This window comes from Haliaeetus leucocephalus, unplaced genomic scaffold, assembly GCF_000737465.1.
Source record: "Haliaeetus leucocephalus isolate CR32 unplaced genomic scaffold, Haliaeetus_leucocephalus-4.0 Scaffold657, whole genome shotgun sequence".
Classification (NCBI taxonomy): Eukaryota; Metazoa; Chordata; class Aves; order Accipitriformes; family Accipitridae; genus Haliaeetus; species Haliaeetus leucocephalus.
The window spans coordinates 5,442,945-5,470,292 of NW_010973093.1; the positions used below are offsets into that span (position 1 = coordinate 5,442,945).

General features: G+C 44.4%; 1 protein-coding gene across 1 annotated transcript in view; it reads left to right on the forward strand.

The window, feature by feature from the left end:
• SHISA6 (shisa family member 6) overlaps nucleotides 1-27,348 on the forward strand; it is a 274,558-nt gene that overhangs the window by 19,181 nt on the left and 228,029 nt on the right. The window contains exon 3 of the mRNA XM_010579501.1: nucleotides 14,740-14,900. Coding sequence (XP_010577803.1) covers nucleotides 14,740-14,900 — 161 coding nt within the window. The remainder of the gene's footprint in view (nucleotides 1-14,739; nucleotides 14,901-27,348) is intronic.

The window sequence follows — 27,348 nt, forward strand, 5'->3', positions numbered from 1 at the left end:
CCCCCCCTCTTTCCCATGGACCCCAGGGGGACAGAGGCGATCCGGACCCCCCCGGGTCCTGCCCTGCCTGGCCCGGCCAGGGAGAAGTTTAAAAAGTGCAAAGGAAATGGCTCTGCGTCCTCCTGGGGGGGGCCTTTGGCTTGGGGTCGCAAGGGGCGTTCGGGAAAGCGGTGCGATCAGGGTGGGAGCGTTCTTTTGCTTTCCTTTTTTATTTCTTTTCCCCTGTAAATCCAGATAGCTCAAGCTAGTAGTCTGTCCTTCTGGCTGGCTGCTAAGGAAGTAGTTTGGTATCCTTTTCTCAGCGGTTTTACACACTGCTGTAATAAGAAGGAACGCTCTCGATGTGCCAGAGAAAATCCTGTTTAAAAGCAAAAGCTCAGGCTTCCATAACAGTTCTCCTTCTGGACAAATCATGTACTCTCTCAGTTCGTATTTATTTTTTGGTGAAAAAGTCCCTCCAAATGATGTGTACTTCTTGTGTGCTATGAATCCAAGATGTTCCTATGTTTGAACATAAAAATTGGTGAGGAGCTTCTTTATAAGAACAGTTGTCAGCATGAGTGGGGAAAACCCTTATCTCTAGCAGATAATGCTTCATAAAAATTATTTTAATTAAGAAATTTTAATCAAAACATTTAAAACCATTGATCACATTTTTAAGGCTGAACTTCAATCGCAGTCAACAGAGTCTGAGGGAAGAAATTTTAGCTTTTTACAAAGAAAAAGAGATGAGTGACGCAGTTTTTATTTATTTGGGAATATGCATTTTATTTAGACTCCTGCCTTTATCAGACTACACACATCGGGATGCTGGCTGGTATGAATTACCATGTCTTCAATGAGGACAAAAAGTCATGCTGGTTTACACTTGCTGAGGGTCTGGCCCATGTATTCCATCACAAACCCCACCTGCCCCTGCTTCTCTGCCTTTGCAAGAAAATAGCTTCACAGTGTTAAATACATTGTAATATCTTTTAGGTCACTTGTCTCTGTATAGCAAAGGGTCCTGAAAGTAGCTTGCTCAGAAAATAGGCTCTTTCAAGTATTTTCTTGAATAAGGGCTAGTTCCCCAACTGCCCAGGTCTTTTGGCTTCAAGGCAACTTTGTCTGGGCCTTGTCTTCACACTAATTCTGGAAATCTGACTCAGATGCTCATATGTTACTTTTGCTATAGCTCCAGTGTGCTACAGGGTTGGATCCTACAGCCTTTGAAATCAGAGGCAGTGTTGCCAGACTTGTCTGAGTTATTCCTGATGTTTTCATTTTTTTGATGCTTGCTTTTCTTTATTTAGATAAGTCCTGGTAAAATTATTCACCTGTGTGTAGAAGTATGAATGGCAGATTGAGTGCTTGGAAAGCTTGACTTTCAGAGCATTTCAAGGAGTTGATTGACTTCTATAATATGGTAGCTGGTAAAAGATTATACCTTTCAGAGCTGTGTTACCTGAACTTGATCAGCACTGCACGATGGTTTAAATATTATGAAGTGCTTCTCCAGCAGACAGGGTCTGCATCGGTTTGAGGAAAAATGCTATCAGCGCTCTAAGCAGAATGTAAATATGAGGAGTGGAATGGTTTGGCTTCGTCTCTGAGAACTGCTGCTGACTAATAGAGTAGGAGAAAATCAGAATGTAGTCAGATATTTCTATCTGTTTGAGGTTGTGCCAACTGGAGTTAAGTGTAACATCCAGAATAATTCACTGTAGTGATGACAAGTGCTTTAAATCTCAGTGTGCAGCCCACCAAAACCTCTGGGATGAGGAGAACAACAGTATAAACAGAAATTATTACAGTGGGCTAGAAATAGCCCATCGTGAACAGTATCCCACACCCAGGGAAGATTAAGCAAGACTTCCCTGCGCTTCACCATAAGTAAGATCACACATTAGATTTTATTTCATCATAAATGGTCAGTTAGCAGTACTGTGTGTAGATGTTATTTCTCTGCTAAGTTCTCAGCCAGCTTTTACAGGAAATCCTTATTAACTCACATAAAAAGAACATTTTGATGGAGGCAGGGCTCATTTTATGTCTTTTGATAGAAAGGAGGGTTTACAAATTCACAGGAGAACTGTCACTCTCATGTGACATGAAAGGCTGTCTGTGCACTGAGATATGCATGTGCATTTCAGAGCTGAAAATCTGGTCTTGTTTTCAGGCACTACCACACACCTTTAAAGCAGAGGCACTGCTGTGATTCTGGGCTGAGCAGTGACAGTAACTGATACTTAAGTTCATTTCTAAGTGCAGTAAGTGGAAGTGCTTTGACAAACAGGAGCTAAAATAGTCATGTTTTACAGAAACACTTGTAATGCTTTAAACTTAGCTGATTTTTTAATGATTATAGGATCTTTCAGCCTGACCATATATGACTACCTCTTGTCTGGATCTTGCTTTGGAGTTACACAGCAAGAACTAATGCATGCTGAGCTCCAGGTAGAAACTGGGGCTGATTTCTGAGAGTTATACCCAGCAACGTTTTGTCTGCTGTTCCCCTCTGACTGCATTTGGGAGGATGGTTTGTTTTTGTCAGTTTGTCAGGGTGTTTTTTGTTCAAGCATTTCTTAAGTGGGCAGAGTATTTGCTTTACTTTCAGTATGGGAATGAGTTAGGGAATCTCTGACAATGAACAAGGAATATCAGCTGTTTGCTTTCAAAGCTGGGTATATTTTTCTGTAGCAAGGAGGGGTGACCCAGAATATTCTCTTCTTGTGGCCATGACCCTAAATCCCGACACTACAGTACATAAATAATTCACTGCTAGTAGTATCACCCTATGACCCCTGTTTAGCCCTCAGCAACAGTAACCATTGCACTCTCTGCTGAGTTAGGAATGCACAAATTGGAAACTGTTTATAGTTTGCAGCTAGGGTTTGAAATGTTACCAACTGCTTGCGGCATGGGCAGCTGAAGCGCTTACTTGCAAGCTGGAGGGAGGCAGTGGTAGTGATGGCCCTGGGGCAGGGGTGGAAGCCCAGCTGTTCTCCTGCAGCTGCTGAGAAGCAGCACTGGGTTCCCAGCAAACTAGCTCTGTATCCTGCTAAAGGGCTGTCTTGTGTATCTGTCCTTGCATGGACTGTGTCCGATGAGTGTTTTGGCTTTTGAAAAGAAGAAGGGAAACAAGCACCTTCTGCTCAGAGTGCTTCCCATTACCCTACTCCTAGGGCATCTTTGTTTCTACAAAGAGGAAAGATATTTGTGCTACTCTTTTCTTTGGTCTCTGCCTTTGCATCCTCTGCTCTGTGAATAATAACTGTGACTGTTTTTATAAATGAACATCCTTTTCCCATGTAGAGACAACAGTTAAATTGATCAATTTTGTGTCATTTTTTTACTCTGTAGCTCTGAATTTCAACAGGAATCAGAGGCAATGGATCTGTTTGTTCACAGTTCCAGGAAGGCTGCATGCAGTTTTGCATGATGCTAACTTGAAATACAGGAGGTTTTCTTTTCCTGCAGGCTGCATCTCACCACAGCTCTTGGGCCCTATGGTTGCTAGAGGGGTCACTGGAGGGTAGCAGGTTTCAGCCCTCTTCGCTAATGGTGGAGCTTGTGACAACTACCTATCTCTAGACTCTAGTTTTTCAAATTGTGATCACAGCTGGCTCATTCAGTTCTGCTCTCTGCTGGTGTGTGTTGCTTGAGCCAAGCAATCAAACTTCATGCCTCCTCAGGGCAGGGAGAGAGTGCTACAAACACACACCTGGCCATAGGGACTATACAGAAGATTTTCTTTCTTGGATGCTGTCACTGCTTGCTTCCTCTTTCCACTGATTTGTTTTTATGCTCTGCTTGTTTTACTCCACTCTGTCTCATTCATCTGACACACTCATGGCCCTTTCATCTGCTCTTTGCCCTGCTTTGTATTGTTTATTCCTGATGGTTTCTGAGTCTCTTCTCTAAAGTGCCCTGTCCCTCTCATAGGCACAGAATACAGGACCACAAGCACGTGTCAGGCTTGATTAAGGTAAAACAGAAAAAGACATTATCTTCTGGCCTCAGAGAAGTTACTCATGACTAGTTCTTCTGTTTCAAACCAATACTGCACCTTAGTGTAGTTGGCGTAACTCCCATGCAGTGAGAAGACCTGAATCTTGTCCTGTTTGCATTGATGAATTGCACATTCCCAGCTGGCCAAATCAAGGCAGGATGTGTATTTGTATGCATGTACCTGTACAAAATATTTTTCCTTTTGCTTCACTTACATGTACTGGGGAAGCTTCAGCTGGAAGCTCTGGTCACAGTTTGCAGTTTGGTAACTGATTTTTTTTGCCATGCTTTCCTCTCTCAATCTATTTTATAAAGAGACTGGCTTTGGTAACAGCACAGAGGCTGCTTGGCTACAGACTTCCACTGGCTGCTTCTGAGTCTTCTCCTTACTTTGTGAACTTCTCCCAGTAAGAGAGGCTACACTCAGAAACCATGCTGCCTTCACCGAATCATTTCAATGTCTCTAATTCCCATTTATTTGATATTTTTCTGCTTCCTAATTAACTTTTTCTATTAGTAACCCTCCATCATAAGGTGTCAAGGGAATCCAGTCTAGCTCTGAACTTCTATTTCTTTTAGTTTTCTAATCTCTTATATCCTTAACTAACAGTTGATCTGTGTGCCTTTGGAGATCAGACGCCTTTTAAAACTCCTGTTTCACATAGGAAGATCTGAACCTTATCAGGAAAAGGAGATCATGGTACTTTTTTACTTGCCTTTGCCCCTACTCACATGGGCAATCTGTATTTCCTTAGATCTGTGTGCGCTGTATTGCATGGAGGTCTCAAATGTCTCATTACCCAGGCAGATAAGCCTGGAATTCTTTCGCAATAAATATTTTACTGTAGTTCAGCTCTTGCCCCAACCTCCTTTGTTGCAATAGTAGGGCTCTTCAGAGAAAGTACAGTTTTCTTCAATAAGTTTAAAGTCCCTTAACTGTGCTTACAACATAGGATTTGGTGCACAATAGATACCTTGTGCATGAAACTTCTTCTGTGTGCACTCATGTGTTTTTCAAAAAGTGCTGCATATCCACCAAGTGCTGTTACTGGCTTTGTGCATGCAGATACCCAAGCACAAACAATAACAGACTAACAAACTGTATGTCGTGGTTTAACCCCAGCCAGCAACTAAGCACCATGCAGCTGCTCGCTCACTCCTCCCCACACCAGTGGGATGGGGGAGAGAATCAGAAAAAAAATAAGTAAAACTCATGGGTTGAGATAAGAACAGTTTAATAGGACAGAAAGGAAGAAACTAATAATGATAATAATAACAATAAAAAAATGACAATAATAATAATAGAAGAATTGGAATATACAAAAGAAGTGATGCACAATGCAATTGCTCACCACCTGCTGACCAATGCCCAGTTAGTTCCTGAGCAGTGATCCCCCCCCAAGGCCAACTCCCCCCAGTTTATACACTAGACATAATGTCACATGGTATGGAATACCCCTTTGGCCAGTTTGGGTCAGTTGTCCTGGCTGTGTCCCCTCCCAACTTCTTGTGTCCCTCCAGCCTTCTTGCTGGCTGGGCATGAGAAGCTGAGAATAATCCTTGACTTGGTATAAACACTACTTAGCAACAACTGAAAACATTAGTGTGCTTGTTACCAACATTCTTCTCATACTGAACTCAAAACACAGCACTATACCAGCTACTAGGAAGAAAATTAACTCTCTTCCAGCTGAAACCAGGACACTGTACCAGCCGAGCTCTTAGCATAATTCCTGCAGTTTTTCATGCCTGTGAAATACCTAGCAAGACCTGCTCTTTTTATTTTATCTTCTTTCCCTGATCATGACCAGCGCTTAGCTCCTTTTCTGCATGACACCACTGCTTCTAGTTCTCCCCAGCACCCCTGCTTTCTTTTCTGGGTGGGCTCTTTCTCGGAGTCTCCCTTTGGCGCTCTCAAGCCAAGGGGGCTGTAGGCGGGCTGGGGAGGGGGCTGTAGCCGGGCGGGGAAGGTGTATGCTTTGAGGAACAGTGCCGGCAGTACAGCAGGTGGCAGCCGCTCTCTGGCTTGCGGTGAGCGCTGCGTCCTCGGTGATGCTGGGGGACACGACTCCGGGAGGCACCAACTGCTTCGTGCCACTCGCTGTCCCTAAATAGCCTCCTCATGGTTTAGAGGTAGATCTTGACCCTTGCTGCTCTGGCCACTTGCTGCTCAGTGTAACAGCTCTCTGCGAAGAAACGTCAGTTGGGAAGATTTGTTTTAACTTTTTAATTACAAAATCTTTGCGTAACATTTTCTTTCTCTTTGGACCTGCTGCATCACTATTCAAAGGAACTAGCATTACCCATTGTGAGTTTAGTGATTGCCGTAAATCCCTTGTCCACATCACAGCAATAGTAGGAGACTCATTCAATTTGTATATTAGTGTCAGATGTGTAAAGTACTTCCGTAAGATGTGCAGTCTAAGCACTGCTGGTAGTTACTACTCTTGATATATAGTCTAAAGAACCTGTCCCAAAGACAAGAGCTTCACTTTCCAGTTGCTCATTCCACCTCACAGTATAAAGACAGGAGAGATGATGAGCTCACAGTGACAGTTGTTTTTGTGTTGATTTGTCAGTGTAATGCCTATACTACTTCCATTTCAGCTGAAATGTATTTTCCACATGCATGCATTCATATAATGTGTGTGTTATCTATAATGTAATCATGTCACCTATGTGTTAGTTTTGAGTTCACCAAGAAGAGTGAGTCAGGAAAACTGCCAGTCTCATTCTGCTGTCATAATCTGGGATAACGATATGGTCCTTAGTAAGTCCATAATTAAGCTTTCGGTGAAATTTGTCATTAAAGCTAGACTGAATTCCAGGAGCTTCACAGATAATTCTTATATTTGACACAAAGATTTTTCAGAAAACATCTGACTTTTCCTTGAAGTATTTATTTTTTAGAAACAGTATGTCCTCACTTATGCTGGGTACAGGTGCATAAATGCTTCATTGTTGGAAGGGTGTCCTAATGCTTAGTCTTTTTTTCTTCTTAACTCCATGGGTGCATTCACCTATTCTTGTACACACATGCGCGTGTGCGCACACACACACAAGCGTCCACCACATGCCCACTCAGGTTACTGTGAAAAACCATTTCCAGTGTTCCTCCCCAGAAACCCTGCTCTGAAGCACCAGCTGCTTTTGTTTGTGGCAGCTGCAGAGACCAGTTACCTTTTGCTGACCTGGTGCATCTCTCGCACACTGCGGAGCCCCTGTGCTTTCAGTAACAAGACCTACTTTGGCATAGTCACTTCCACGCAAAGGAAGCTGCCTCCCAGAGGGCTTTGCTGGCAGCAGCATCCCCATGTTTCCCTCTGTGTATCAGTTTGCAGTGGTGTTTGTGTAATCAATTAAAGCCCCATTGTTCTGGTAGTAAGATCAGAGCACTGTCAGAAAGTGTGGTCAGACACGTGCCCTGGGGTTGATGCCAAGGAGGCAGCAGAGATGGGGAGAGCTGATGAAAGGCAGTGTACGGTTGCCTCCCTGTCTGCTGTTTCACAGCTAGCATGGGGGAATAAGACAGGCAAGCAGCATGCAGCTGGCAGAAACTGCAGTGTGGGAGCCCCTCTTATAGGATAGCCCAGACCCAGCTCGGTCAAGGGCCGCGCGTGGCTCTGTGTGGTCAGTGTTTGAAACTTCACAAGGCGCGCAGCAGGTCTGGGGACAGGTGCCAAACCAAACCATGCATAATGCACGGCTGTGCTCTGCGTGACTTGCCGGTGACTGAAATCCGTCTCCCTTGGAGAGACCTGTCCCTTCCAGGTGAGCTGGCTCCATGGCTGGATAAATTGCCTCTCTCAGACTAACTGCCTCTTTCTTTCCAGGTTAGTAAGAGAGCGTAGGGGAGTCTTTAACCTCACTCTTTTTTAAAGAACTTGTAGTGAAATCCTGGCTGTGCTGAAGATGATTGGAGTTCTGCCACAAACTCCATCACAGCTATGCTTTTAGCAGGCTTTTAGCTCAGTCAGACACTGCTCTTTTTATTGTGCTCTGCCAGATCCATTTGGTCATTCTTTTTCCATTCTTCCCCAAATTTATAGGGACTTGGAACAGGCAATTCTGTTTTCTAACACCCTATATATGAAGACTCCAAGAGAGGGGATTTTCAGAAGGCAACTGAGTGAAGTTTTGCATGTGCACAACCTGCACTACTGGAAATAGTCAGCTCTTCCCATCATCTTTTCCTATCCAGCACCTGCAGACCTCTCTACTCCAATCTTATTTCCCACAGGCCGTATCCTGGTCTGTTGGAGCTGTCACCAAAGCTCCCCTTGTCTTCAGTAGAAGGGATACCTATGCCCACACTCATACTAGCAATTAGTGTTGAAAATCTGTGTATATTGGGAAAACAGGACACTACTTTCAAAAAAGACTGTGGTGAAGGACAGCACTCCTCTAGCCTCCTGTTACCTCATTGGTAATTAAGACAGCAGGTTAAGTTTCTTGGCTTGGGCAGGGTGTGCTAAAGAGACCTGGTCCTTCATAGCTCCTGCAACTTCACGTTCTCTCTGGCTACAAGGTCTCTCCAGCCTCTGCAGGTGAATGTTTCTTCTGCACTGTACTGTCTCCTATTACACCATCAGATGTGTCTCAGAGCTCATTGCAGAGGCAAATGCCGATGTGTTGCAAACTTGCTTCTTAAACCAGACATTCCTCTCTGCTTCAGCTCTTTGCTTCTCCCTGTCTCCCCAGGTTCTGTATATTTTTGTCTCCAGCCCAAAATTAGAGGGTCCTGTGTGGACTGGAGATATCCTAATCAAATACGGTCCATAAAGTCCTTGCCAGCCGTGGGAGCACTGACATGAGTTCTGCATTTCCACAGATAGGTCCTGAAAAAAACCTGACAAATAGCCAGGGATACTTGGGATGCGTTCATTCAGATGGAGCTTCCTTGGCCAGTGAAGAGGGCACTAGACATGGAAACTGTAGGCTCTGGTCCCAGCCCTTCCTCAAGCTTTCTCAGTGATATCAAGAAAAACCTTCCTCTTTGTCGTGGTTTAACACCAGCCGGCAACTAAGCACCATGCAGCTGCTCACTCACTTCCCTCACCATGGAATGGGGGAGGGAATGGGAAGGGTAAAAATGAGAAAACTCGTGGGCTGAGATAAAGACAGTTTAATAGGTAACGCAAAAGCCATGCACTCAAGCAAAGCAAAACCAGGAATTCATTCACCACTTCCCATGGGCAGGCAGGTGTTCAGCCACCTCCAGGAAAGCAGGGCTCCATCACACATAATGGCTACTTGGGAAGACAAAACACTGTAACTCTGAATGTCCTCCCCTTCCTTCTCCTTCCCCCAGGTTTGTATGCTGAGCATGACATCATATGGTCTGGAATATGCATTGGGTCAGTTGGGGTCAGCTGTCCCAGCTGTGTCCCCTCCCAACTTCTTGTGCCCCCCCCAGCCTCCTCACTGGTGGGGTGGGGTAAGAAGCATAAAAGGCCTTGACTCTGTGTAAGCACTGCTCGGCAGTAATGAAAACATCTCGGCATTATCAACACTGTTTTCAGCACAGATCCAAAACATAGCCCCATACTAGCTACTATGAAGAAAGTTAGCTCTGTCCCAGCCAAAACCAGCACACTCTTTCAGTCCACAGAGCACTTAAGAACAAGGAATTTCTCCCCATGGGTGCAGAAGACAAGAAAATCACCATGCTGGAATTGCTGAGGTCAGGAAGCTAAGGCACGGATAGTGGCTGTGGAAGATGGGAGTGTTTCACAGTGAGAAAGTTATTGTAGGAAAAGCCATTTACAAAAAATGGACCTGGACCTCTCTCAGCCTGGGTCTGCTGTAAGCCCTTAAGCGCTTTTGTGACCCTTCATTGGACCCACTCCATGATGTGCATGAGGAGCCCAGCACTGGACTCAGCACTCCAGATACATCTCACTAGTACTACGTAGAGAGGAAGGATCAGCTCCCTTGAGCCTGAAAAATCATTACTGATGATTTACTTCCCTACTGTACAAAGAAGCTCCTCTCTCCCCTCCCACATCTCCATGCTAGGACTGAGAGATGAATTCCCTCCACATAACTGCTGGACTTCACTCCCTGCCTGGTCTTCACTGTGGTTTGTTCCTGCCTGTTTCCTCCATTTCATACTACTCTGCTCACTTTCTCCTTGTTCAGTTTTGATTTTCTGTCACTCCCTGCCATTGCCTCTCTCCCAGTTTGCCTTGCCTTCACTCTCTTTTCTCTTTAGCAAAGTCTGTTGATTTTATCTTTCAACATCAGGGCCCCAGCTGATGCCTAACTTTGCTACCCTACTGCTTACACCCATCCCTTTTGGCCCTTTGTATTTCCAACAAGACTTTTTTTTTTCTTTTGAAAATGGCCACAACTTCTTCTTTGCATTAGGGTCCCTGTGTTCATCCCACTGTGTTTCTTCCCAAAGTACTCACTTAGTCCAGAGTTGCATGAGCGCCTGCCCTTCTGACATATCTGGGAGCAGGACCTGACCTGCTCTGCCTTGGGATGTCCTGCCATGCAAGACATCAGTAGGTTTTTCTCCCATGCTGCTAGTCCAGTGCTGGTCTGCAACATCCCTGATCTCACTATGTCTATTCTGGGTTTGCGTGGAAAGAAGCTTTAGTGTTCTCACGTAAATGACGTTAATGAAAAAGCTGTCATAAATCATTATCTCAGGATATGATTGTACAGTTATGCAACTCTGGCTACTCCATCAGCTGCCACAGGTACCATGTTCCAGTGAGTGAGGTTTGTTTTCCTGAGATAAGAGATGTGTCATCATAGAAAGACTTCTGAAGTGTCTCATAGCCTTGTGCAGGTGATTAGGATGCTGTTGTCATCAGTGGGACTAATTGTAGCCAAATGGCTGCACACACAAGACCCAGATATTTCAAGTGAATCTATTACTCTATTGTTATGGAAGCTTTTGCAGTGGACGATTAGACAGCTGTACCCAAGAGACTTATACCAACCAAATCCTTCCTCAGTTAAGTGTGACTGACCTTCTACCAGTGTGAGACTGAGCCCTCTGTGCTTTATGGAAATAAACTGGATCACACACAACAATGTGATTGAATTGGCAAGGAACTAACCAGTTTGATCCAAGTTTGACTTTGTCCTCCACCTATAAAGTTTCGTTCTGCTGGTGCTGAAGAGTCTTTTTTCTCTCTGTAGACATTAAAGAAGAGGACAAAGAGTGAGCACTCAGGACACACAGTTTGGTGTGTTTAGGGCATAAGAAGATTACACCTTCAGTATTGCTGAACTCTTTGCTCTAGTCCCATACACTAGGCTAGGTCTGCTTTTGATAGTTACGTTCAATTTATCTCATGTATAGTCTGACACAGCAGACATCGCTTTCCTGACTGTCACCTGTGATTTCTTCAGTTTGTTTGAAAGTAACAGTCTCCTCCTTTCCATGTGGCTGGGACCCAACTAGAAGTTATTTCCTTGTTATGTTGTGACCAACAACTAACCCAGAGAGTAGCTCTTATTACTATTCCTTCAGGATGAAAACCAAAGAAGGGATTAAATTTGTTCTTACCACCTGAGTTGTATTTTTGTCTGTGGTAAAGATCAGTGATTTCAGGTCCTGGAGTAACCAAGGAACAACCAAGCAGTTTTTTGAGAAACTGTTCACAAACTGAAACATTATCCTGGAGACATGGTTTTGTCATGGAGGGCAGCAGGATCAGGGTTCAGCTTTCAGGTAGATAATGACTGAGAGGATGAGGCACTTCTCACCAGCTCCAATTGTTCCTGAGTATATTCACTTTAATTGCCTCAATTATTTTTGGTGAATGGAGGTAAACTGTCCATCCAGGAGGTAGGGAAGCTGTGTTCTTAGGACTGTATCAAACCCCATTCAGAAGTAATAATAGTAGGAGAAAGGACAACAGTATCAGGAGAAACAAGGTGACCTGAAGTGTAAGGTGGTCCTAGACTCAGAATCGTAGCAGAATTTAGGTTGGAAGGGACCTCTGGAGATCCCTCATCCTGACATCTGCTTAAAGCAAGGCCAACTTCAATGGTAGAGGAGGTTGTTTGGGGCCTTATCCAGCTGAATTTGAAGACCTCTAAGGATGGAGATCCCTCAGCCTCTCTGGGTCCCTGTTTCAGTGTTTTGCTATCCCACTGTGACTATTTTTTCTTTTATAACCAAGTGGAATTGCCCTTATTGCAACATGTGCTAATTGCCTCTTGTCTTCTTTGCCTTACACCTCCAAGAACAGGCTTGTTCTGTCTCCTTCGCATCTCCCCATTAGTGGGATGTAGGTCCTCTCTTAGCCTCTTTGTCACATTAAGCAAACTCAGCTTTGGGGAGAACTGGTTTGTACTCTTCCATTTCCATCCCACCAGTACCTCCAGCTCCACTTCCTCATCTTTGAGTTTCTTGTACGCTTCTCTGTACCTCACCCTACACAGCCCCTTCTGAGTGTACACCAGTCCCTGACCTGACCTTTCTTGCCCATCTGGCTCTATTATATTAAGCTAAGCCGTATATAGTGTTTTAGTGTTATCCACACTGTCATCTTCCTCTGTACTTTGAGTGATTGTACTCTTGACACTAAGAGTGTCTTCGACAAGTGTTCAAAATGAGCCCAAGCCACTATGGGCTAGTAAATAATGGTCCTAATACAATCTCTGTGATTGAAAAATGACTCTTAGCATTTCTGTACTGCAGATACTGTTAAATGGTCATCTGATGCTTAATATATCTTGGAGATATGTACTAAGGGCTCAGTTCTGCCAACCTGCTGTCTTTAGAAAATGTGTTGTCTCCAACAGGATGTACTGGATGCTGGTGCCAAATAGACAGATCTCATTAGCTTCCCACATCCTCCCCAATCAGCAAGGTTTGTAATGCAGTGGGGAGGTATTTGCCTAGAAAACAGGCATGGTTGATGGTTGGACTTGATGATCTTGAAGGTCTTTTTCAACCTAAATGATTCTATGATTCTAGGATTACTGGTGGTTGAGTGAATCCTCTCCTCAGGAGGGAACTGTGCAGTATTGCATGGGGCAGGGAACTCAGACCCCAGCTTTAGGTCCTTGTTCTGCCACTCACATTCTGTACAACCCTGGGCAAGCGGCCAAAAATTCAAACACGACCTGAAAGTTGGTGACCAGTTTGTGGTACCTCAGGTGTGATTGTAAAAGATGGTGAGCACCCACAGATCCGTGTCAATCAATGGGAATTCAGCTTCTTTTGGAGAACACCAAATACCAGTTCCTCTTCCTTAGTGAGGAATAACCATAGCAGCAAACAAAAGGACCCCTGACTTGGGACAGGCCTAAGTATTTACCTCTTATTACTGCTACCTTCACCTCTCTCTGAGCCTGTCTTAGCACAAAAAAAAATCTGTGCTCTCATGTCCCTGTATGTGACAACCCCTTCATTCCATATGTATCAGTATGTGTGCACATATACATATCGTATGATTGGTTATAGCCTCTATGCATGCTCTCTCTACAAACAATAAATAATCAAATAAAGTTTAAAATAATATTCTTATTTTATACAGGGTGGTTGTGAACTAATGTAATCCTCTTCTGGAAACTGAGATCTTCCAAGACTTTCTTTTGCAGAGCACAGTAGTGTTGCAATTAATTATGCACAAGGATAGCAGTCTGTAGAGGAAATGATTTGGAAAATGGAATGGACTCAGGTCCCAAACTATTTCTCATATGAAAGACCAGAAATATGGCATTTAAGGAATGCTAGTAGATATAAGCAACACCGGCATCATTCTCATCAATATGCAATGAAAGAATTTCTCCTCCTTACATCTTTCTTGGTACCCGAGGTGACATTAGGCATATTCCCTCTGCCAAGAGAAAAGAACCTTTCAAACTCTATCATCTTTAAAATGCCACTGTCCCTTATAATCCACACAAGCCACCCCCTTCCTTCTTCTCCTATGGCTCAAGAGATAGCTTGTGGCTGCACTAAGAAAATCAGTGCATTTCACGCTATAATTGTTCCACTGTGTCCATGATATTCACAGAGGAAAAAAATCTTTGAGTATCCACTCATCCAAGGGGAAAACATTGGAGGCAACTGAACTGTGTGACATTTCTTTTTCTTGGGGAATAGCAGAGAGACCTCACTACCATTAAAGAAATCCCTAATGGACAAAAAGCTAAAGGTAGGCTAATGGCTGTGTTGACATTAACCCATGAAAATTGTTTAATCCTTTTCTTCTGGACTGCTGGTTCTCCTTTAAGAAGCCCACTGCCACCACTTCCATGTACTGAGCTTCTTGCAGAAAAAACAAGGATTTAAGGAATGTGGGGACTAGACTCCTAATCTGATTCAATCTTAAAGAAGTTTGGGTTGGGCAGGGCAGTTTTGCTGTAACCTTTAGAAGATCACAGTGCCTGAGACTTAGGGCTCTGGTATGTTCAGTGGTGACTCTTTATGAAGGCAGTGCTTTATGCTACGGAGAACAGTTCATCTGCACTGTCACTGACAGCAAGGAAAATGGTGGAGAGATAACATAACCCTGGGGTGAAGTGAATTAGTAGAAGCATATGAAAAACTAAACAATAGCCAGGCAAGCCTGTAAATACATGCAGCAGACACAAAAAAAGAAACAGCTTTTAAGCCATATTTTTTTTGTTGTTATTGTTGCTTTTTTTTTTTCTGTTTATGGTAGAAATCCAACTACGGCTGGTTTTGCACAGTGACTGTGGAAGTGAAAATACTGAATGCCATTCTAGCTACTGTGTGAAAATACATTTTTTCCCCTATTTCTCTCTCCCCAGGGCTCTGGCTGACATCTTAAGGCAGCAGGGACCAATCCCAATAGCACACTGTGAAAGAGAGACTATCTCGGCCATAGATACCTCCCCCAAAGAAAACACCCCAGTCAGGACATCTTCCAAAAACCATTACACCCCTGTGCGCACCTCCAAAAGTAACCCAGGTAAGTGCTGCTTTCCTGCTCTCTCTCTTCAGAGGTGGTTGTACCAGTGGTATGTTAGAAGTCAGCAGAACATCACGCTTTACAATAGCGGCTTTTATAAACCTGAAATTAGGATAATAAATGGCTTTTAAAGGCAATCAGAGAGAGCAGATGAGTGCAAGGGTCAGTGGTGATGATTCTTTAAGGTTTTTGCTGAACAGAGTGGCTGTTCTCTCTAGGCATTTTAAAAATTCAGAATCGGTGAGGTATAAATTCAGCTTATACCAAAATGCTTGCATTAAGCTTAGGATATTGTGTATTTCCAACGAAACACATATGCTATGAAGCATAATCAGTCTCTCTGCACACAGCAGCTGAGGAGAAAGAAATCCACATAATTGGGGCCACCTTATTCATTCAGGTGAGCTATAAGCATGTGCTGAGAGGAAAGTGTGGAAAGTAACCTAGAGGGTATCCCAGGAGCTTAAAGATACTGGCCTGAGGTCCTCCAGGAGCGTTGGGCTGGGAACTGGGACACATAATTTTTTTTCCGGCTTCTGCTGGCTGGGTGAATTTGGTCAAACCATTTGACTGCTTTTTGCCCTGATTTCCCCAATGGCACAAGGATGCCAGCCTCTTAGGTGAAGATATTGTTCTGATTTATTTGATGCTTCATATATTGATAACTGTCAAAACAATGTCTTGATGGTTGCTGACCACCTTTGTTAAGTGGGATGTGGTAGACTTGCCATCACCTGCCATCTCTCAGTTGCACTGGATGTATGCCTCAAAGATATGCCCTCATTCAGTCACAAGCTATTCAGCTTCTGGGTGGCGTTTCCTGACCTGTGTCACCTGGCGATTAGAGGAGGTTTTGCTAATGGTCCCTGCTGGGGAAGCTTCTGAAAGAAGCTAGCAGGAGCTCAGACTGCTCCACAACCTGCGGGGCTCGATGTGCTCGGCTCTTTGTAGAAAGGGCCCATGACTGAGGGCAGTGACTCTTTCTTTTCTGTTGCCTCATGGTGACTATTAGGAGGGTTTTGCTGCAATGTGCATCACCCTATGGAGACAGGACCAGGTGACCGTGTTCTCTGGAAGCCTCCCCTGCTGCTGGGAACAGAATAATTTCCCTGAGAACTAAGAAGGATTTCTTTGCTCTCCAATTTTTTCTCAGAGGCCTACAGTGAACCCTGTAATTTTGTATGCCAGAGAGTTATACCTGTGAAATAAAACATTGGGCTGGAGAACAGTACGTGAGGTGAGTTGTCTGGAAGAAGAAGGTGTTTTTGCATATCTAGGGCTTGGGACTGGCTCTTGAGAGCATATATGATTCTGCCCCAGGATAGAAACACAAGAAATAAGGGTTTATGGCCAGCAAATAGGCATAGGCAACGTCAGAGAACAACTCTGACATAAGCCTTACAATGAGATGAATCCCTTTCTGAAGACACCCTATCTTTTCCCGTTCACTCACATTTGTCAGTTAAGGCAGGCAAATCCTGAACAAAGATGCAGAAGAAATTCTTTGCTTGCAGCAGAAAAGAGCAGCTGGGTACTGGAACTCTGAATTAGGTGTCATGTTTAGGCACTGTCAACTCTGAGAAAAGGCAAATGGGAAGGTTTGGGAGGGGAATTACTAATTGCAGTATTCTTCTCTGGTGTCTGTCAGTAGCTGATTGCTCCAATGGACATTTTTAAGACATACTGCTACATTAATGAAGGCACACAAGGATGCAAGGACCAGAGCACAGGTATCTTGAGTGGGGTGCTAGTGCAAATGGTCATGCTACAAAGTGACAGCACCCAGTGAGGAATCTACTTGGTCCTTCCTGAGGACTGGGACATGAGATGAGCAAGGCAAAATGGCTGGGAAGGAAAAGGCATGATGTTAAAGATGACAGTCTGTTCTTTCAGACTCTGCTTGTCTGTATGTTTGCCCATACCATGTGAAGGAGAAAAGCCATTACAGTTCAGTCAGGGCTGAAACAGGCAAGCCACAGGCAACAGGAGCCCACTAAAAGAAGATATCCACAAACCCAGCTACAAAGGAAAGGGATTTTACTTCCACCACAGCCCTTCCACAGCCATTGGCAGCTGTAGGCGTAATTGATCACTTCTGCCTCGGGGCAGCCAGCTGGACGGAATGTCACACTGAGCCCTTGCCAAAGCTGGGAAGGAAAAACTTGCTCTTGTAGCTTACCCAAAAGAACTTGTTCCTGGCTCAGTTGTGTCCGTTATTAACATGTCCTCATATATCATGAGAGACAGAAAGCTAATCACTTACAAAAGATCATGAGCTCATAAAACAGATATACAGTTAATGATTTTTTATACTATTTCATTTGCAGAGTAGGGCAATGCTCCATTGTAACTATATTCTATTACTCAGATAATCTTCAGATTATTGTGGTAATCAGGAAATTGTATAAGCGAATGCTAAAATCTTTTAGGTTGGTAGGGAAGTAAAAGTTGGAAAACAAGAATTGGTTATAGCACATTAAACTAGAATAAAGCTGGTAAGCCCCAGTATGGAAGTAGAAGAGGGGTCACCATCAATACTTGCTTTTTGGGGAGGAGGGGAAGAAAAGATATAAAAAGAGGGGAATGGAGGACGACTGGGGGAAAAAATAGAAGCAGTAATATGTAATAGCAGAATCCAGACAAAGCACTGCTCACTGGTGCTGCAAATTGGCTTGAGAAGACCACAGCTGTAGGGTTTTGCAGTGGGATCTGAAAAGCATCAGGTCTGCTGGCTGTGGTTTGTCTCAGAACTCCAGAGTATGAGAGGTTAAGCAACCAGAAAGGACTATAGAAGTTACATACAGGCTGAGATTGAGTTTTATATTTGTTTTACTTTGAACTTTTGTTTCCAAACTTATAACTAGAAGGGTGCCCTTAAGTCTTGCTAAATAAACCATAGCTTCATTTTTCCATTAAGCTTGTTTGGTGTCAGTGAACAAAATTATTGTGGGTGACAATGACAAATTGTGGTGGTCTGTGTCTGAGGCAGTAGAGTCCAAACAAAGCAGCTTGTGCTGGTGCTGCTGAGGGCATGCCTGCGACACTTAACTTGCTGGGTGATGCCTGCTGTTTCCTGATGCAAGTACGGAGAGGAGTCCATCTCCCACGTGCCAGCTGCCACCCTTCCTGAAAGCACTCATACAGCCCTCAGATGGTCACAGCAGGAGATCACAGGATGGGAACATACATCTTCCTCTGGTAGTGCACCAAGGCATGGTCACTGTCTCCAGCTGTTGCAGATGCCTGAAGGAGAGTTCAAGACCAAGGCAAAGTCCTCAGTGTATTTGTCCAGGCACTTCACAGCAGGCAGTTTCAGAACTCCCTGAGCTCTGCAGTGGGACAGGAGGGCCTGGTGTTAGGTTTAGTCTGTACTTCTCTGTTGAGCTTTGAGATAGAAGAACCCAGGTCTAACTAATGCTTGTTTAAGGGAAAAAGAGAAGTAGGTCTCTCTGTCCTAGACATAGAGACAGTTGTCATTCTTCAGACAAGCCACCCAGTTTCAAGAAGGATTCAGCCTACTACTTCACAATGGCCACCTTCCCCAGGTGGTGTGGGAGCCGGCTATTTATCAGAAGCAGAATACATTTCCCACAGGGTATTCTGCCAAGCTTGAGCATCCCAAGTGTCTGAAGAGCATCTTTCCAGAGATTATTGCCACTTTTGCTTTCCTGTGAGAACGAAGTTCACGCTGTTTTGGGATGGCAGGATACATTTCACCTCCCCTTCTGCCCACCCTCACTTCCACTGACATTTCTGTTCATTGCTTTTATACAGTGCTGCTGTTTTGGTGTTGGTAGGCTCTTTGCAGATAAGAAAAGTTGAAAGTTGTGTCTACAGATTGCTTGGGTCAGAGCATACCTCTCCAGCTGTGCACCACCTAATTAGTATGAGCTACACCACTCTCTGTAGACAGGAACGTTCCTCCAGCCCACACAGACCTCTTGTAAGTATAGTGTTTGCTATTGTGAGTAACAGGTAAAATATGATGAATCTGAGATTACAGGAAATCCATCTCATCTAGCTATCTATTGGCATTTTTAATGTCTCTATCACAGTAGCACCTTTAGGGGTGTTGGAAGGAAAACTCTAACAACATTTCCCCCATCTTTTCTCCTCGGCCACGTTATCTATCCTGACATGTGCTGTGAAGGTCAGTGCCATTCATTTGTTCAGTGGGTGGCCAGCAAACATAGACAAGGACGAGGAGAGATGGGAGAAAAGTCAATAGTTCCTGCGGGCTTGGAAAACATCATACATAAGCAGCAATATGCTCCCATAGCAGAAGGTGCTGCATTTGGCACAAGAGACAGAGTTTGAGCCAGAGGCCATCCTCCTGCAATGTCCACAGTCAACTGATGTGTCAGAAAAGATGAGGGCAGTTCCTGTGACAGTGATGCTGATGGACATTAGCATTAGTGGAAAAATTAAGACTAGATTCTCAGTTCAGATGACCTCCAATACTGTCCTTCAATATTTGAAAGCCCTCTGAAAATCAGATGCAAGGGGCTGGTTTGCTTTTCCCAAAATGTGGCTAAACAAAGCACCTGCAAGATTCAATCCCTGCAGAAACTTTTCTGACCGCCTTGGTGATAGAGGGGTAGCCAGCTCAAGACTAACAGTCATGCAGGGAGCCATCTCATTACTGTTTGCCAAATCATCACCAAACCACAAAAGACTCCAAGTAAGAATTTGAAACAGATCTTTGGCTGGTGTAAATCAATGTTGTACTATCACAGTGATGGGCCACGTGCTTGGTTTAGGTAAATCCTTATGGGTCAGGAAGGCTTATGTCCCAGACTCACAGCTGGTACAAATCTATGATGCTCCAGAACAGCACATGGTCTGAATTCATCCTTTGTTCTGTCAGACTCATTCTTGCTCTTCCACACTGGCTGTTTTTCATACAATTCACCTTGATAGTATTGCCAAACTGTGGGAGAGGGGATGCTCAGGACCATTAGACTGATGTGGGAAGCTATGTGGGAGAAGAATCTCTCTAAATACGTTCATGACAAGGATGTCCTTGCTGCCACTATGTGATGCTTTCAGTGGTGAAGGGTCCCCAGATGTCACCTGCTTGAGTGTGAGGCAGGTAGGTAAAGTCTGTGCCTGGAATTATGCTGCTTCTGACTACCTCCAGGATCAGGAGGTTGTAAGAGCAATGACAAGACTTTTTTGTACTTGCTGGAGAAAAGACTCTGGCCTAGTTTTATATTCTTTTGGCCTCTTAATTCTCAGAATATCAAATTGCCTCACCAACAGAATATGCTGGCCTGAAACCAGATCCAGATGTGCCAGCGAAGAGCCGACCACAGAGGTAAATTGAGAGAATTTTCTGGTGTGAAAAATCTTCTGCTATTCACCTGCGCTAGGGACAGGGGTACCTGCAGGTGTGAAGAACAGCTTATTGACAGGACTACCACTTTGAATGCAGCAAACAACACAGGCTAGCACTCTGATTAGCCTGATATATCTGGGGAAGGCTTTTAATAAGCCATTTGAGTCAGGATATTCCAGAGATGTACGTATTCAAAGTGCTGTTTTCAGCAGTGCCTTCCACCCAGAGGCATATTCTGAGCTTGTTCTGAATGTGAACAAACGCAGGAGAGGCCTTTAATCTTTATGGAAATTGTAGCTAACGTCTCTAGCCAAATATAGGCAGAGCAGCATGGGGAGTACTTACATCCTAATCATTACATAGGGGAGGAGATCACTGCACTTGGCCCTACTCTCTCTGGACTAAGGGCTCAGCATGGGCTCTGGCTCTTTTCTAAAGACCAGGGTGAGCCAGGGCTGTCGGCTTCTCAGATTTTCTCCAGGTTACATATGCCTTCTCCCTGTCCATCCTTCTCCCTTTCCCCTCTCTCCTTTCCCTCAAGTCTCCAGCTGGTCTCTGCTTCAAATTGCTTCCTTTATTCATTCATTGAATTCTTTAGCTTCTCCCCAAAATCCCCAGCAACTATTTGAATTAATTTACTGAGGATCAGTGTAGAAATGTATGTCGAAGGCGTTCAAATTCCCTGCTGCTTCACAGTTTGTGTTGTCATTTACAGCTGTTCAGGGGAATACAAAGCAGGTGTAAAATGATCCCACAGTCCCACAGTAGCATTTTACAGCCCCTGTGCTCTGTTGTAAGAAACTAGTTAAGGTGCAGGCGGGTGAAGAATTAGGGAAACCACTTGGAAAACACCCAGAGAGTTCCAGCAACAGGGTTTTTCTTTTCTCCGTACTCCTGTTGCTGTTCACTGACATTTGAAAAGAAAGAAACAGGACCAGCTTTGAAACCTCTAGGATCCGTAGAAGATAAGGCAATTCACTGCCACTCCATCTGCTTTTTCCTCCAAGCACTCCCCTGTTACAGTAAGCCCCAATACTTCCCACAGCCTTCCCTCCCAGGAAAATCCCAAATGGGTTAATACGTTTCCTAAGCCACCAGAAAATGTCAGATTTTTCTGTCTCAGAACGTTTTTGAGGGCAAGAGTTACTCAGTGTCCTGGCAACCAAAATACCATTTCCAAAAGGGAGGATCAGTCCAGGAGGAAGTGTGGAGAGGTGGATGCTGCTGGAATTGGTGCAGGATGGCTAAGATAGGACACTAGTTGCTATCTTCTTTGGTGTGAAGGATCTAGGTTCCTCACTTTTTCAGGACCTAAGTTAGCCTGTACAGTGTTACACATCATAGGTATTTACTCACCCCTAGTATCAGAGCAGGTGATACCCTTTAACTCCCACTCTCTGTGGCACTGCCAGTCTCCATTTTACAGATGGGAAAATGGAGCACAGAGAGGCAAGGGCCTTACTTTGAAAGGTACTTGGGTTACCATCTTCCCTTGACTTCAGAATAAATGCCTAAAGCCTTGTAAATATCTGTCCCTGAGTAATTTGTGCACTTTGCCCAGATACCAAGAGAGCAGTTTTGCCCTGGGACCACCACTTTCCCTTCAGGTCAGCACCTCTCAGAGGGGACGTGTGCTGCACTGTCTGCTCTAGTCCTCCGAATGTGCAGCGATGCTTCCTCCTGCATTTTCACATGGGCGTAGACCTGACTCCTTCAATCCTGTATCCTAACAGCAAGGAAGACCTTTCACACTTGCATTCGAAAGCAAAGACTTTGTCACAAAGTACTTGTAATCCAAGAAACACAGGAGAAGGGATGGGTTGGAAAGTCAGGTGAATGAGTTACAACGCAATGAGCTTAATTGCCCTAATTCCAAATGGATCTTTTTAACTGTTAAATATTTATTTGCTTATCCTTTCTTAATCTTACTGTTTTGGACATCCAACCTCCCTCTTCTGCTGCTGCGAGAGGTTAGGACCTGGTGCTGTGGGGATATTCAATCGTGAGCAGCCTTAAGGGTTTAACACGTGCTGCCCACTAATAATGACAAGTGCAGCCTGCAATCCCCAGCGCTCTTCTGAGCCACACAGCCTCCTCTTTCCCTCGGTGAGACTGGGGCTGCACCTACTTCTGCCTCTAGTTATTGATTTATTCTGGTCTCCTGAGTGTTTTACTGAGCTGTAAAGTTTTAGGGTAATCTGTGAAAATGAACCTTTGGGAAAACTATGCCCCACTAACAAGACACGAGAGACAACAAAATATCCCCACTGCAAATATATTTACTAGTGAACTTACTGGAGAATAAAAAGCAACAACATTTTCAACAGTTTCTTGAGTCTCACGTCCAAATATCTCCCATGACTGATGTCAGGGTTTCATGCATCAAAACAGCTAACAAGTGACAAATTTGAAAAATTAAAAAAAAAAGAAAGAAAAGAAAAGTCTGACTGTTGTGGGGGAAAAAATGGGTAGGTGGAGCGTGTGTGTATATATACATGTATAAGTATAATGTCTTGATATTCGCATGAACCACATAGCCATGACAGAGTAGCAACATCCAGAGCTATGGGATAAATATCAGGTGCCGGCTAAAAGTGTTTTGGTGGAATTTAGCATTCATTCGACAGAGTGCAGTCCCAGAGCCACAAGGCCAGGCATGGCAATGCTTATCATCCACAGCGATATCTAGAAACTGTAGGTTACTATGGTAACAGCATTTTTTTTTTAAGAGAGACTAATGCAAGTTGTGAGCAGGAGAGAGGATTAAGCATATAGATTTACTTTGAAACAGAGCCTCACAGTGAAACTCAACCTGCTGAAAACAATACAACAGAACACATGGAGAATGTGGAAATTAATTGAAACGGGCTTTTCTGGCACTGTGCTCTGGTGGAGAAGAGGCATTAATGTGGAGAAGGCTGGCAGTCTAATGCAGGCATATAACCAGCCAGGGACCTGCACGTTGCAGGGGACAGAGTGGCTGTGGGCATGTGCTGCAACACGCTGAGTGATGCCCCAGATCGTGCCATGCAGCAGCAGCAGCTCCCTGTGCCCCGTGCCGCCTGCTTGCTGCACACACAAAGGAGTGGGAGCACGTTGGCCTCCTTCCCAGAACCAGGCTTCGATATTTGTAACAGTTGCTGGGTTTAAGAGCAAATCCTGGGGCTGATGGGTTTGTGGGGTCCCTGGAATTGGGACTGATGGATGCAGGAGAGTCACTGTAACTCTGACCAGAAGCAGTGAGAAGAAGTTACAGGGGATGGAGAATGTGTGTGTATATGAGGTCCAACCTGATATATTTGGATGCTTTCCAGTTCCTGAATCTGTACAGCTGGATTGGGAATGGCAAAGAAATACCGTTCTCAAAACATACAAAAGCAGAGATGGAAACAGTTTAGGAGCACAACACCTAAGGGGGGAGGCCAGTTCATGCCCTCGTCCTGTGTTGCTCACACTACAAAGTCTGTGTTGCGGGTGACAGGAAGGAACAATGTTTAAATCGGATAGTTCCCCTCACCCTCTGCTCTGTCCTTCTCCTCCAGATCTGGGAAAGGCTCAGGAGCAGGGGGCCATTAGAGCAGGTATGTGGCACAGTTATTCTGGAGAATTTGGTGTGCTGTGAGGAAGGGCAGGACTGGGAGATACTCCTTTCCCTGGAGAGCACTGGGTGTCTGAGCTGATGCTGTAGCTGTGCCTTCTCAGTGCTCACCAGCTTCCCAGGCTGAGGTTCTCTAGGAGCACCTGGGAAACAGGGCTGGGGAGTTGCAGGGGGACAATACAGAGCTCAGCCTCAGCCCCAGCAATGGGAGGGCAGAAGGTCACCTGGGGTTTGAGAATGCAGTAGGCAAGGGGAGTCATGCTCCTGGCTAGGTTTTGATTTGAGCCCTGATCTCTGTCTTGATTTAAATCTGCAGGCTTGCCCATTCTTCCTCTCAGGCTCCAGTTTCACAGGCAGTTGAGTCAGCCTAATGGCTTTTCTGCCATTGAAGCAGAGGTCTCAATCCTCTTCTCACATCCTCTGCCATGGCCACTGCCCTCTGCGCTGACTTTGTTGCTGCCACATTCTTCCATCAGTTGGTTTAACTCATTATCTCAGCAAAATCAGCTCAGGAAGAGGTCGTATGATGAAATGTAGGAGTGCCATCAGGAACAGGGCTGAGAGGGATTACCCTGCTGTTTAGGCAGTGCTGAACTTGTAACCACTGAGCTGTGTCCCATGTAACTGTAGACTTGAGTAGGATTTTTAGAGGTTGCTGTGAGCAAGCGTGCAGGAGAGCCTGTGCTTAGATGCTCTGGGAACTTGGTGTTCGACTGGGATTGACTATCAGCACCTTCAAGGCTACATGCACTTTTGAGATTAAGTGGGCTGAGGTTCAGGCCAGCAGATTTGGGATTTTCCAGAACTCAAATTTGACACCATGGTGGCAATTTATGATCAAAACAATTCTGCCTGCAGTTAAGGTATTTTAGTTTTAAGCTTCTCAGGGGTTTCCTTGGGCAAAAAAACAACTAAGCCCACTGCCTAACCAGCTGTTCTGTCCCAAAGCTCTACTGGGTGCTGTGGAAGGGTAAAATAATTTCTGTAACAGGTTTGCTTCTCCCTGTTTGCCTCTATATGTCTTGCTAGATCAATTATTGTTTGTAAAATGCATTAGATGTTCAAGTGAAAGGCAGAAACACAATGTTTTCTTCCATTAATCAGAGCAGTTTACAGAAAACATCAATTTAAAATGTTAAAGCCAATTTGCAACTGGTATTGACAACAATTAAATTGGCCTCCAGAAAGTAATGCAACTAGTTGCTTTTGACATTGTGAAGAATGAAATGTTTGTAAGGACATTCTATGTGTTGAGGTTCTCCCATTTCATGATTGTTGATCATATCACACTCTGTAGAAGTGTAAAAATTGGTGAGGAGCTGGAAGCAATACTCCATTAAGAATGTGCCATAATCAGTAAACTTTCCTTCCCCTCTTGTTGGACCCCTGCCCAAATACTGCAACTCAATCTATGCTCTGCTTTCATCTCCATCAGCTTCCTTCCTTTGCTTCCCAGTCGACTTTGCTGACTTTAAAATTATGCAAAAATGTACTGAAACCAAGGTTCACTACTTTATTCCTGGCATTATCACCAGGAGCAGTAAACTCCACAGCTGACCACTGGCCACAGCCTCCATGAAAAGCAGTGGCACAGAGTACAAAGCTGTAAGTCACTCTTGCAACCTTGTCATGGAAACTATTAGCTCAGCTTACAGATGTGTGAGAATAAAGGTGATACTGGGGAAGTCATAGTTAACTTCTCATGAATCAGTACTTGAGTATGTAATGAATAGCTCATCTGACATCAATGTGTGTAGCTTTAGGAGACCTTGCAAGACCCTGGCTAGGGGAAGTGGGAGCATTTACCAGCAGAAGATATTGCTCAAGTCTCTGAAAACCTAGTTGATTAGTGTTCTGGTTTAGACATCTAAATCCTAAAAGGCTTAGCCAGTTGTCTCCTATTGTCTTGTCTCAAGGTCTGCTCGGCCAGAGCAAAGGGTTGCGGAAGAGTGTGCAGGGCTGCCTTCCCACTTCTTTCAGCAGTGTTTCTCTACATGAAGCAGCTTGGCTTCTCCTTGACAATGCTCATATCTCCATATCTTCTGGGATATGCCAGGGGTGTTTTCTGGTGGCTTTGAGCAAGAGCTTTTTTCTGGATTGAAAGATGGCAGGAAGGTTTGGCTCATGTTGAAGATCTGAAGACAGCTTTTATTGTTGACTGCAAACAGCTTTTATCATTGGTGTAGTCCCTGTTCCTTCTGGCATGTCAGCCATATGTGTGTAGCTTGGGAATTTAGTGGGTCTTGCCTCACTTCTTCTTCTCTGAAGCTTTATTACCCTCAGACCATCTTACTTGTTGCAGGTACCTGAAAAGACTCCCGTGTGGCTATTTATATGAGCATACCTAAGAAGGAACGATGCCCTCCTCCATAAAAAGACAAATCTAACCACTCTTTCTGTTTGATTTAAAATATTTGAGGAGGAAGGAAAAGGGAGTACATCTGTCACAATCTCACTTACAATCAGAGAAGTTAATGGAAAGATTCCTTCTGACTCTCCTGGGTTTTGGACAAGGCTCTGTACTGCAACATTAGCAAATAATGTAGTTCACATCTCATTGAATCCTTCTCAGGAAAATAATTCTAATATATGTGGATGGCCTTTTGCAGCTCTCTCCCCAGATCTGTCCCTGGCTTGTCAACTGTGCCAACACCTCTATCGTCTAGTGTTAAATGACTTCTGTGGGTAACTGTTCCTCTCTAAACAAACCCAATGCAAGATGTTCAATTGCTGCCAGTCACAGAATGATGCCCCAATGCTCGGAATGACCCCTCTGAAAATACAGTAAGATAAATATTAATTCTCGAATCTGGCTTTCTACACAATGTCTACCAACTGCAGTAATGCAGCCTCTGTGTCACTTCCTTTCACATCTCTCCTCCCTGGATCCACAGAATTTTCTACTGAGAAAGCATTTCTCAGCAAGCTCCAGCGGCTGGATGCAGTCATGCTGTCTACATCAGTCTTGCCAGAGGGACCTGAAATCCCAGTCATTCCTGGGGCTGTGTGCCAGATCCCTGTACTGTTCACATAGGCACCCTGCACTCAAGATTCAGGTACCTATACATCCCATCTTCCTTGTAGCAAGCAGTGCTATGGCCCTTATAGAAAGGCTCTTTGGGGAACCCTGCAAGGAATTAGCCTTTTGATGGCTGGAGGATGCAAGAAAATTGTGGAGATGTGTCCAAGCTGTAGGTTAAGTGCAGCATTAAGTAAACTGAAGTGCTGCAGGCTGCCTGAGATCATAGACGGTGAGTATGGCATCCAGATTGCACAGCTCAGCAGAACAAGTTTTTCTACTAAATCCTACTTAAATATTAATATATTCAGTGATCAGGAAGCAGGGTGGGGAAGAAGTTGAAAGGGCTCTTAATGCACAGGCTACAGTCAGGTAGCTCCAACTACCCCCATTTCTGAAGCGTTCCACTGCTGTCTTGGGGTTGGTCACTGTGGATCTCAGAGATTCTCATCCCAAGTTGCCAGGTTTCTGACTGCTCTCATTGCATCACTTC